Here is a 13,593-nt window from a genome sequence, read left to right on the forward strand (position 1 = left end):
AATAATACTAAAGCATTGTTTGGTTATTTAAAACTGGCTATACATTGTTTCACTAATAGTGGACACAGTAAAATTTAGGTGTGGACAAGAAATAAATGAGGAAATGGAGTCAGACAGGCTTGGGGAAATCAGTGAGTCTTAGCTTTAAGTTCAATTCCATCTCTGCTCCTTGCTCATTCCTAGCAACATTTCCATCCATCTCCCCTACTGAGACTCCAGCAAACAACTACAGTTAGAGAAGGAGGTACAAGAATGTACCCAATAACAATGAGTTGGTAAATGGCCTGACAGCTACCTGGCAGTGCCTTGTAGATACATCTGTTCTATAAGATTCTTTAGTTTAATAGAATTTATTGAGGCTGATTCATCAAGTATCTGCCAGAGCATGGAAGCACTTTGCTAAACAGAATCCTAAGCTAAAATGTTATTTATTAAAATGAGATTATACGTAACAAGTTGTAAGTGAAAACTTCAATTAGGCTGTATCTTCATGGTGCTTGGGTAGTGGATTTATTGGGAGGTACATCAAACCAACCATTTGGCACAATGAAGATAGGATAAATGGTTTAATGGCTGAATTTTTCATTTTTTAAAAAAATTTATATTGTATAGATACAACTTTAAAGTCAAATCACCTCACAAATTGGAAATAAACAAACATCTGAGAAATACAATAAAATGATCTCTTACATTATCAAAAATGTTTACTGTCTAGGTAAGAAAGAAAGTATTTTTAAAATTTCGTATTCACCAGAGTTTATATTTATCATAGAGTACATACCTTTTGTTTGGCTTCAAGAATTTTTGCCTCTAAATCAGCAGGAATTATCTTCCCCCTGTAATTATGATAAAAGGAGAGAAACTAAAATGAAGAATCAATGAGATTGCACATGAAAAAAACTTCAGCTGCAGCAAAAAGTAATTTAATCGGATATTTTCAACAGACCATTAGCAGCTTGGCACACTGTATTGAGTCAGTCCTTAAGCACAATAAAACAAATTTAACAGATGAACACATTTAATACATCAAGAATCTAATATTCGCTCTCTCCTGCCTACCTTTCACTGCACTTTATCAAAATCACGTTGTCCGTTCCAAAGCCAAGTGCAGCCCCAGCCTTCTTTATGGAATAGTGACTCTGCAACAAACAGAGGCTTAAGGTTAGACATTAGATAGTCCTTTCAGAAACACCACAATCCATGAGCAAGAGCACCCAACTCACATGTTCTGAGGTGAAGAGGACCAGTTTGGGTACGGCCGCCATGCCCTTTGTCTTAACTTCCGGGAAGTACTTGTAGCGAGCAGCCATGATGCTGTACATGTTGGATATGGCTCCCCCTAGCAGCAAGCAGACACATTGGGAGGTGTTGGAGCTCCTCCATTATAGTTTCTTACAGCAAAGGCTGAGCTGATGTCTCAAGAGACAAGGGAGGTCAGAAAGAGGAAAGACAATATTCTCATAGGTTTTGTGGCTTTCCTATTGCCAGGGCTTTCCTCTAGACCTTTTGTCCTGGGAATACAGTAGTCACACTCATTACCAGAGCCATCTAGGCAATTTGGCTGGAGGTGATTCAAGTACTCCAGTGCCTATCCCATCTGAAGCCTAGACAGAAATATGAGGTGGCGCTGGCAGTGCTACAAAGAGATAGGTGAGTTACAACTTCCCTGCTTCTACCTTCTGCTCAATCTATTTACTGAACAAAGATGAATTTGTTCTCTGAGTCAGAAAGACAGAGAAAAAAAGAATAATGGAGCTTACTAAAGGAAACTGTGACATTGCCTGGATACTCTGCTCAAAGAATAGCCCAGCTAGTTGTTAAGCCATTTAATAGAGCTCTTTATTTATTAAAATAAAACCAAACTTACGTTTACTTAAAGATGCATTTAGGTAACTAGGCATGTCTGGCCAACACAAACTAATTACTTTTGCATCAATTACCTGATGATTAAATAGGCAAATTTGTGGTCTGCTTGAATTGCCTGGACAAGTACAATTCTTATTTCTTCTCTTCTTCTTGCATATAATCACACTGTCTGTGATATTATCTCAAACTTGTTCCGACCTACAAGAACATCTGCCCTTGTTTTAAAGATTTTTATCATATCTACATCAAACTAGAAATTCAAAGTAGATACACTATTTTGGCTGAAATTGATTAGTCAATTGATAATCTTGATTCACTGATCCCCAACTTAATTAAACTGTTGTTGATTTCCAAAGTTGTTTAGCATGATTTAGACACAGTCTTTGTCAGTTTGTATAGGTTTAGGCACAGCATTTGTTAGTTAGTACACAAAGAATGTAGCATTCTTGCTTGCCTTCACTCTGACAAAGATAGAAAGGCAGAGTCTAAAAAAAAAAATTTTAAGGTCATTCTTTCACATACTCACTTTGTGTTTAGTATTCTCAAAAGGGTCCTTAGGATCCATACTACAAAACTTGAAGAGAGCCAGGGAAAACGAACAGAAACTTACCAGGAGAAAATATCCCATCACCATCTTTATTTGACCATCCAACTATCTCTCTCATCTTCTTAAGTGTTATTTGCTCCATGAGGACAAACACTGGAGCAATTTCATATGTAAACCTGGGAAGGTGATAAAAATGAATGGAAATAAAGATGTCAACCACTTATTTGGGGAACACAGGTGATTGACTTAGTATTTGTACTTAGGTTCTAAAAAAGGTCCAAAACCACTAAAACAATTCATTTTCTGGAAATACATTTAAGTCACCAATCATAAAATATCAGAAACCAGCTTGGGTTAACAAAAGAGGTGGTGGAAGTGCCTGCTCTGTGCTTTTTCTCCAATAAAATAAATTCTCCTCTGAATAAAATATTCTAGCTGTGGTCGACCCAGAGAAATAGAAGGAAAGAAAACAACTTTTCTTTAACCTCTAAGATTGTAGGATGATGCAAATGTTAATTGAAAAAAAACATATTCTAAGTTCTATATACAATTAGTTTGCAACATTTTTTAAAAAACTGACTGCTAATTTCACACTTGTAGAATCTATAAAACCCAGAGCCAAAGTCTCTCTTTTAAAAACAATGTAAACATCTGGAAACTAACTGCGAAGATAATTGGAAATATTGACCCAGGTTTTAAAGATCTCAATATAATTATCTACATGGTTTTTCTACCAATAATCCCCAAGGACAGCTATGTTTCTATAATTCTCTGAAGTCGATATCTGTCAAGAATAATTATAAGTGATGATTTTCTAATTACCAATTATAAGTAACAAGAAGATGACCAACTGACATACACAGCAAACTGTGGGCATCACATATCCTCGTAGGTTACCCTTGGCTTCGAATAGACTGATTTAAACATAAAAAGCTATGCTCTTCTCAAAGCAATTCGATATGGAAGTATAGTCTGGTAGACTAGTCACTGAAACAAGACTGTGGTGTCAAGTGTAGGGCTTAAGAGACATCAAAGAAGGTCAATCCACAGAAAACTGAGCCAGAAAACAAAGATATTTACTGACTCTGAGGCCCTTTGTGTTTCTTCTTTTTGCTTGACCTTAAGCATTAGAGTCTGTGGGCTCGGCTCAGACCATGCTTACTGAAGAGAGATGCCTAGATTGACTTAGCCAAGTGATAGGGGGAGACTTTACTATTGGTTAGGGTGTTTTGGCTGAATGCCAATGCTGAGGACTAATAGGAATTCTTGCTGGCTTAATGATTTAGAAAAGCTATTTGCAAAGATGAGATAACAATTGTACATAAGACACAGGTGAAGCTACTAAGTTTTAATCATGGAAAAAAGAATCAATTAATTACATGGTGGTAAAAGAGGACAAAAAGATCCTGGAGGATACTCAGGATATATCTGTTGGTAAAAGAATTTTGTTTCCAAAAAGAGTACATTCATTTTCCTTAGGAAGACCCTTGAAATTTAGGAGAAAGACCCTTGGAAATCATGTGTTCAGTTACCATCACCTCTGGAGGTCACAATCATGCTTGGGTTCTGCTCTGAGCCCCATCACCGTAGCAACCAACACTCCCTCATGTCTGATGGCCTGATAAAGGAAGAAGAAGAGAAGGATTCCCGGTTTAGCCTGTGCTACTGAGTATTCCAAGAGGTAAACTCATGATGTGCTTCTAACCATTCTTGTTAATAGTGTCATTGATTTTCAGAAATGTTGGGATGGCAAAAATGTCTGCATGGTGAATAAATACTGGTGGCATTGTGTGTGTTGGAATACCACAATACCAAATGAGAAGGTTCTCTGGAATAAGGGAAGGAACAAATGGAATCATATACCATAATATCAGAACCTTATCAAGAATTGGATGAAGTGAGTTGGAGTTAAGTTGGTGTTAGATGGCCAGGCAGGAACCATGTGGGGAAGGGAAATGATGGGACCGAAGGCCAGGGGGTTGGTCCACTTCATGATTTGATTCAATTAGGCCCCAGGTTTAATCTTAGAATTAGTCTTTCTACTTAAGGACCAGGAAGGAGCATAGCCATTACTCTCAAGATTTGGAAAGTCTATTTATGAGACTATCTTATCTCATCTTTTCCAGGTTGCTTATTTGTGCCAGGTACCCAGTTCCTAAACCTTTCTTTCAGTTCTGTTCAACAAATACTTATTGGATGACTGTTCTCTGCCAGGTGGCCTCTTACGTACTGAGAAGACAAAGATGTTATAAGACACCATTCCCAACCTTGAGGAAGAAGCTTATGAGGATGAATCCAGCACCTGGTTCTTAGCCTTAGGTAAGTTCTGGGTCTGGGTCTGAAAAACCAGTTATTCCACATTTACAACCAAGCTTATCTGGATTCATGACCTTGGTTCTGACACCCTCTCCTGGAAGCAGATATACTGTTCTGTGGCTGTTGATCCTCAGCCAGGCCTGACAAATGGGCTGGCTAACATGGTTCCTGTTTCTGACATTTCCGTGACCCTGCCTTTCCATCCTGGGCCATGTTTACGACTAGGAGTCTGCCTGCACCCAAAGCTTTATAGAAGGCCTTAAAATTCACCCTAGAGCAATGGTTCTTAACTGGAGTCATAGACCCCTTTGGAGCTCCTAGGGAAGCTATGGTCTCTCTCTGCAGGAAGAAAATGAGGACACACACATCATTTGGTACACAATTGTAGGACACTTCCCTCTTGCAACCTGGACTCCAGGTTAGGTACCCCTTCCCCAAATGACAGATGAAAGCAGATAAAGTCAAGAGATGAAAGGTCAAATATGGATTAAGAAGAAGCTGAAGTTAGAGTACAAGATTACATTTCACAATCAGAGAACAAGAAACTAAATCTGCAAACAGCTCTGGGTTGAAGCATAAGAACATGGGATTGGAAGTAATATTTAAAGCAATAAGATGGCAACATTCATGAAGTGACACTAAAGGAGCCTTTCTGTATTCTGAGTAGAGTAGTGAGTCAGCCCTTTTTTAGTGGCTCAACTCATCTCCCCAGTTGGATTCACTTAGAACCAAGGCAAAGTGATTGTTAAGTAGCTGTATTCTCTGCGGCAGAGTCAGCTGGTTGCTAACCAGTATCAATCTTCTCTTGCTTCAGTCAATTTTATTTGGGGTGGCAATTTACCCAGATCAAAACTACATTTTCTACCTAGCTTCCCTAGGTGTGGTCGTGGGACTAATTTCTGGCTAAAGAGATGCTATAGAAAATACGTGGTACTTCCGAAATTTCTTAGAAGGAAAGAGTGTGTTCCACTTTTGCCCTTCCTTCTTCTATCCTCAACCCCCTCCTTCCTGAGTTCTGAAACATGGAAATGATGCTAGAGCTTCAGCAGCCAGCCTGCACCATCAGGTGACTCTGAGGATGAGAGTCACGTGCTACAATTTGGATCAGAAAGGCACAAGGAATCTGGATCCCTGGTGACTGCTAACCTGGAAAATTCTTTAATGAGAGAAATAATTTTCTATGTTGACTCTCTATCTTGACATTCCCCTTAGATTTTCCCTCCTTACAGATGTGGCAGGTGGCCTATCTTCACCTTAAAAGTTAACACACTTAAAGGTAGCTTAATGAGCCCCGCTGGTGTCCAGAGATGATGATAGACAGAAACAAAAGAGTCGAGAGACTGATGGGAGGGTCTCGAATGGCAACAGCTGCTGTTCCTAGGTGTGTGCACTGCACCTTGCATATACCGGGCACTTAAGAATGGTGCTCTTTTTAGTCTTCAGAACCACTCTGTAGGATGGATATTATTATTCTCCATTTTCCTGAAGAAGAAACTGAGGTTCAGAGCAATTCAGTGATGTGTTTTAAGATCTCAGTATGTTTGAGAGTCAGAATTCCAAGTCCTTTACAGCACAGCTGCTTTTCCATGACAAACAGAATTACTTACTGTAGGCTCCTCTCTAACAACCTGCCTACTATGTAAAATGACTAATAACTCCCATAGGAAATTTCCCCTGTGTAATTTCTATGAAAATAAAGCACTAGATAGTTGAAATCGTAACTTCATAACAAAGGGCTGTGATAAATCTTGCTATAAAGATTATGTATTGTTCTCAGGTGCTTGCGAGCAGGCTGTTGTTTACAGTTGGGCACATCTCAACTTGCAGAGTTGTGCTTGGTGGCCCTGGTGTGGAAGAAAAGAGCTGTACATTCCATGGATAACTACACATTTGTAAAGTTTTCTTTGGATCTTCACTGCGTCCTTGCTTGAAAGAATACATCTCAAAAATATATGCACAGGTAGGTATAAATGCATGAACATAAAAAACAGTCAGATACCTAACACTTTGCCACTTGAATTAGGATACTGGATACTTCTAAAAAGATCACACTGAGGAATATAGTAATTATTTTCTATTACCAGCACCATCCAAACTCAATTCTAGTGCAGGTCAAACAATTGAGTATATCGTTAATTAAATCCTACTCTGCCAAAGAGCCTTTTGCCATTCTTTCCCAGACTTATTTTGCACACTGCTCCTAGCTGGAGAAGGAAATGTCACAGGGGAGCAAATTTCTGCATAAGCTCCTGACAGTGCTGCCACATTTCATGATCTTCCAGGGGAACTGGTTTAGAACAATTTCTAGATAATAGTTATTACTTCTTCAGACAATGCCTTGTCTCCAGAACTGACAGAAACTATTTCACTATTTTAAATAACCTTCTCTATCGATCTGTTGAAATCGGATCATATTTTATAAATACCTATTGTTCAGTACAGCTGCAATTACTATGTGCCATTTAGCTGGATTGACCTTGACCTTGGATGGCTGGGACATATTTTAGTGTTTCATGGCTGAGCTGAGGTAAGGGAAGAGTAAAGGACTTTGATTTTATGAAGACATACAAAAAAAGGAGAATTTGTGAAATCTTTCTGGTTGAAGAAAAGCTTTTTAGGAGAATATCTGGTCATTCACAGTTCAAAGGATTGAGTTCCTTTCATTTACCTTGATTTGGCACAATATATATTTTAGGGCATTGCAACTGAGAGGCCTACAATGTACACACTGGGTGAATTCAATGCCTAATATAATACAGGTATATTAATGGATATGTATCTTTTACTCTATTTTTCTCATTTATTTTCTAAATAGTTAAGTTTTTTTTTTAAAGCTGCACTTTCTACTTAAAATTGTTTCTTAATGGGATGCTCCTATTAAGCATTAGTGTTTTCAAGTTGTAATTAGTATATTACAATGTCTGTGCTTGCTGATATATTTTTAACTCATAAATCATACTATAGTAAAAACTGCAAAGGTGATTTTGTTTGAGGAGACCGTACAGTGACTGTGTCTTTGACCTGAATTCCTCTTTGCCCTTTGCAGCCTCGGTGATCCAATGTGGACACTCGTGCAGCTAATCACGACGCGCAAGCAGGGAGCAAGGAAACCATTTTCAATTTCAATCAATTTAATCTTTTATGCCTTTTAGTACCAAAGGCTTCACTTGTCAATTTGCTTTTAAAAATTTGTCATTGTTGTTTTAAATTAGCCAACAAAGCAAGAATCTTTCATTAATAGAAACTTTTCTGAATGTAGTTAAGTATTTTGAGTCATAGCACTAAATAGCTTAGGAACACACACGAATCAAAATGTAATTTTAAAGTGCCATTTCAGGTTTTGTTGCTGGAAGTAGTTTAAGAAAAATAATAACTTACATTCTATCTTGAACTTTAATAACTTACATTCTATCTTGATGTCAAATAGAATTTCTCATTTTAAATAATACCACCCTTTCATCTAAATTCATTTTTCAAATCTACTTTACCATGAACTTAAAAAGTGGATGATTATTTTCTAAATAGTTCCACAGTTACTAAAATCCATATAATTCTTTATGTAGTTATTTTTAAATTTTCCCGTGAAAACTTAATAGAATGTGGTGCCATTGTGTGGGTGTATAGATAGTGGTAAAACACTAGTGTTGAGAGTAAAGACAGTACTCAGTAGGCTATGATGACCCTACATCAATTTGTCACCTCTCCTTGTCTCCAAAAAGAGCATGTATATGTAACTATGAGGTGATTGGCAGAAGACTACCCTGGTAATACTTGTGCACGCGCACACACACATGCACACCCATACACACACACACACACACCACTAACCAGGACCTTAGAGTTAGTTTCATATAAATTATGAGAACTTAGAAACAAAGGTTTTGCCTACTCAAACAAGTATGAAAAAAATGTCGAATTCAGAAAAACAATCAGTTATTTTAAGAGGAATACATAACGTATCACTACCAGCTAAATTTTGTTTTGGAATTTTTAATTAAGCAATAGGTTGATCAAATTAGTTTGTGGCTTTAAGGCAGCTTTAATTATAAAAGAAATATGACCTAAAAGATAAGGGCCAATGTGCTTGGATAGGAAATGAACCAAGATCATACCCTAAAACGTGACCTATTTAGATATGTCGTTAAGAAATATAGTCTTTTAACATGAAATTTACACTAAATTTTAAAAGCTAGAGTTATTATTTCTCATGACCATGTTCTTATTAAAACACATTATTCAATTTAAAATGGTTTTTTGATTATCTACTATTAAATCAGAACTGTAATAAACCTAAAAAATTTTAAGAGAAAATACGACTAGGGAAACTGTAATAAAATTATTATAGAATCATCAGAATTGGACTTTCAAAGTAACAAGCCAAAATCACACATCATGGTTGCTTATATGAAAATAATATGTGAGACTTACATGTTGGTATTGGCAGTTGATGTTAGCCATTCTCCAGCTAAACCAATGATATCCAGTCCAGTGGAAAGCTGGTTGAAAAATCGAGGATGACCTAGAAAGGTGAGTAACAGGCAAGCATCAAGGCAAACTTGGCTATCTTCAAAGCAAAAGCCTGTGCTACTAGGCCACATGGGCCTCCATTTCTATGGTCTGTCTAATATGGCTGTCCAAGGATACAGAAAAGTAAGGTCAGGTTGACTCACCCTCTACCAACTCTTAGCATTAATGGTGTCCCCCAAACTTATATGTTTCTAAAGCATAATGCTTTTAAATTTAAAAAATCCAATGTCATGAAACTAATAATCTTTCTGTAATCTTATTTGATTTCCAGATGAACCCCTCTGCCATACATATTTTTAAATTATAAATCAGGATGTAGTGGTCCCGATTTTCTCCATAAATGTTTCAACTTTTAATTTAACATCCCAAAGATTTAATCTCCAAATCAAAGTTTACTGATAGAGAAAAGGCTGTAGGCTTTAGAGAGAATTTGTGGCTCTGTGGAACAAATCAAACCTGGAGAAAGTACCAGCTCTGTTGCTGATGCTGAGGGCATGCCATCACTCTCTGGGTCTCTGTGTCAGTCAAATATGACATCAAGCATTGGTGTGTTTTGCCTATATTTAGTCAAGTGACTGTTAAACTAAATTTATTGTTGCGATGGCCTGCATCTCCTCTATGAAACAGGGGCAGACACAGCCTCATTCACTTGAGTTGTTGGTAAAATAATTGTTATTGCTACATAACTCTAAAGCCCATTGCAACACAGAGTATGCTTTCACAGGCTTTGTCCTCAGCAAATTCAGGTTTATTGCCAAGTTTTGGCTAAATTGGCATTCACAGGAAAACTCAATCCCACATCAGCAGGCTTGGCCTGGCTGTCCTGAAGGAGTCAACGCAATATATTATCCAGGGGTGTGTGACAGAGAACTGGTGTTAGAAAGATATGCTGACTGTTGTGTTTCCCGTGGAAATTGCTTTCGCCTCTGAAATAACTGTCAGAAAGCTAGTGTTTGAATGTTCCTGGTCTAAGTCGCCTCTCTGAGAATGTTTGTTCTTCCTCACGTGGGACGAGGACTCATTCAGAATGCCTAGACTGTGACTTCTTATATCAGAATAGTCCAATTCCTGCATCTCAAGAGTCCTAAAAAATAATACTGACCTTTAGAAAAAATAAAAGAAGCATAAACAGTAACCTTAGTATAAGTATGGGGCCAGATTCCAGCCAAGTAGACTACTCTAAATAGCTTGAACCAGCCCATTTTTCTCTACTTTGCTCAGTGTCAATAGTATCTATGAATCGTCTGTAACATAATTAAATTTGTTGAAATCTGTTTAAAAATACATATAATACCCATTTGAAAACTTTAAACAAAAATCTCTCATTTTAAGACAGGATCAAATCATAAATAAATGCAATCACACTATTTGACAATGTATCAAAGTCACATGGCCTGGCAGAGACAAAAGATGGTCTAAGATAGACAGACTGACACAAATGCCCTCAAATAAAACTGACACAGTAGCTCATGTCCATTAAAATAGAAAGAACAAAATGCCCCTAACACCTTACTTTTCTCTTATGGCTATAGCCTTATGCCCCCAAAATCTTATACTAGAATTTCTATACTAACCATTTCAACTCTCTATAATCAACAAAAAGAACAGATGACAGATGTGGTTTTGAGCAGCATGTGGCCTAGAGTCAGGTAGGGGGAGAAGAGTAATTTATCAAAGTAAAGTTTCGAACAAATAAACTTCAAGAAAGAAAAAGAGATGGAGAGGGAAATCTGTTTTGATTGAGACGTATCAAGCAATCGTAATGTGAGGGACTTATTTGGGTCCTGACTCAAATGAATTAGAATAAAACAAAATATTCTGACATTCATGAGACAACTGGAAATTTGAACACTGCCTGAATATTTGATATTTAGGAACTGTAAATTTTGTGGGGTTTTTGATGTAATAATGATATTGTGGTTATTTTTGTTTAAAGAACCCTTGATGATGGAGAATATTTATGGATGAAATAATATTATGCAAAAAGGAGATTTGTTTACATATAATAGAGAAGAGGGGAGAGTGGGCTGGGGGATAGGCAACACGAAATTGGCAGGATTTGATAATAGTTTAAGCTGAGTATTATCTATATAGGGCTTATTGTACTATTTTACTTTTGTATAAGTTCAAAATTTTCCACAATAAAATGTTAAAAAGAAAAACTAAGAAAGTCCACATATTTACTACGACTGAGGACAGACTAGTATCTGTCTCAGTTCATGGAGAATCTATATATACTGGTTCTTTTTCCAGAAGTCTTTGCTCATTTGTAGAGAAATCTCCAAACGCCATCATCATTTCCTTTACAGACTTTACTCAGATCACTATGTTTTCACTGTTAAAACCCAATTCATTATTTGGGCTGAGCATTAATATTCTTTTTTTTTTTTTTTTAAACAAAACAAAACAAAACATCTTCCACTGTGTGTAGCTACCTGCGGAGTTTACCCTAGTGCTCTGGCATCTACATCTAAATTAGAGACCAGCATCCAGAGACTGCTATCCACGTGGCAGCTACGGTACACTTTGCCAGAGTCAACACAGCACATATGTAGCAGAAGCTCTCATACTCTGTGGATGCAAATATCTGTTCTCAGAAGCTGCTCTGAAGAACAGGGATGAATGACTACAGGGTGAATATCTAAGCAGATTTATACACTGGACTAATAAGAATCCATGCTTCTCTGACCACGCGATGCTTCAGTTTTATACGCAATGTGAGTTGCTATTATGACAAATCCATGTATTTTTCTTTGAGAGACAACACTACTTTGGGCTTTAATGACAAAGTGTTTTACATGGTCTCATCTCTCTGAGAAAGTATATGTAGAGTAACCTGACAACATAAAAAACACTGGACCAAAGCAAGTCAAGCTAAAACATACATGGAGAATTCTGACTTTTTTGATCCAGCCAAATAACACTACTCGATATCCATCAGGAATGGGTTAGCCATCAGACCAAGGTGAGATGTGATTACACTGATGAGGGTGCTTTTCTTTAAAAATCAAACACACAGTTTGTAATACAACTAAGTCTCGTCCATCCTGCAGTTATTCAAGGAAGCTACACACTTATTCTAGTGGGGTTGGCAAACCTCAAAAGCTGTTTGGGATTCTTTATTTAAAAATGCCCCTTTTGCCAGCCTCATTATCTCATTGTAACACTTTGTTTTTGACATCTAATAGCCTTACTCAGCTCTGTCACCACCCATCTTCCCAGTCATACTGTCAAATGACTAGAAAGAGTGAGAGGTATAATAAAAAAGAGGGAACAAGGAAGGAGAAAAAAGAAGAAGGGGCCACAGGGGCCTCCCTGGATTGGCAATTATGCCATGAACTGCCAGTTCCTGTAGATCTATCTATCTGCCCACAAGCCCAGGAAAGCCAGGCTGCAATTGAGAAAGACAGTAGGGATAAGAAATCACTGCTTCACTTCTAGGCTTAGGAATAGCCAGACAGAGATCCATAAAGTCCTTGAACTTGAGGCAATTGAAAAGTAACCACTTCGGCCAAGGTTGCTCATTAGAGAGGGTTCATATAACATGAAAAGGAGGCAAGAGGGTATCCTCCAGGGCTTCCTGTTGGAGATAGGATTTGGTGATTCAGGGTGTCTAAACTCCAGAGGCAGAAGTAAATCTAAAGGGTGTGTGTGTGTGTGTGTGTGTGTGTGCACGCGCATGTGTGTGTGTCCCTCCAAAGGATATGCTCAAATATTAATCCCTGGTTCCTACGAGTGACTTAATTTGGAAATAGGGTCTTCGTAGATATTATCAAGTTAAGATGAGGCCATATTGGATTAGGGTGGACCCTAATCCAAAGACTGCTATCTTTATAAGAAGAGAGAAGTTTGGACACACAAACAGAGAGGATGCTATATGAGGTGAAGGCAAAGATTGGAGTCACATATCTACTCACCAAGGAATGCCAAGGAATGCCTGCAACCACCAAGAACTGGAAGAGGCAAGGATGGAGCCTCCCCAAGAGTCTTCAGAGAGAGCATGGCCCTGCAGACACCTTGATTTTGAACATCTAGCCTCCAGAACTACCAGAGAATAAATTTCTGTTGTTTTAAGTCATCTAGTTTGTGGCAATTTCTTACGGCAGTTCTAAGAAACTAATATAAAAAGGGAGGGAAATGGGCTCAATTCTTCCCAGTTTCAGGGACAGGCAAGGATACAATTTATCAGAATGAAATAGGCATGAAAATGGAGGCAATAAAGAAGTAGGGACGGGTCATTCTGTTCTCTTTAAATTGTGAATAGCCTAAAAGCAAGAATGAGAACTCCTTATACAGAACTTGATATAGCATTGTGTATCTGTATATCTTTTAAATTT

General features: G+C 37.7%; 1 protein-coding gene across 1 annotated transcript in view; it reads right to left on the reverse strand.

The window, feature by feature from the left end:
- GAD1 (glutamate decarboxylase 1) overlaps positions 1–13,593 on the reverse strand; it is a 35,756-nt gene that overhangs the window by 12,366 nt on the left and 9,797 nt on the right. Inside the window, exons 5-9 of the mRNA XM_011360088.1 lie at positions 9,158–9,248; positions 2,477–2,589; positions 1,224–1,339; positions 1,060–1,139; positions 778–836 (exon numbers count right to left, since the gene is read on the reverse strand). Of these exons, the coding sequence (XP_011358390.1) occupies positions 778–836; positions 1,060–1,139; positions 1,224–1,339; positions 2,477–2,589; positions 9,158–9,248 (459 nt within the window). The remainder of the gene's footprint in view (positions 1–777; positions 837–1,059; positions 1,140–1,223; positions 1,340–2,476; positions 2,590–9,157; positions 9,249–13,593) is intronic.

Source organism: Pteropus vampyrus, unplaced genomic scaffold (genome assembly GCF_000151845.1).
Source record: "Pteropus vampyrus isolate Shadow unplaced genomic scaffold, Pvam_2.0 Scaffold2, whole genome shotgun sequence".
Classification (NCBI taxonomy): domain Eukaryota; kingdom Metazoa; phylum Chordata; class Mammalia; order Chiroptera; family Pteropodidae; genus Pteropus; species Pteropus vampyrus.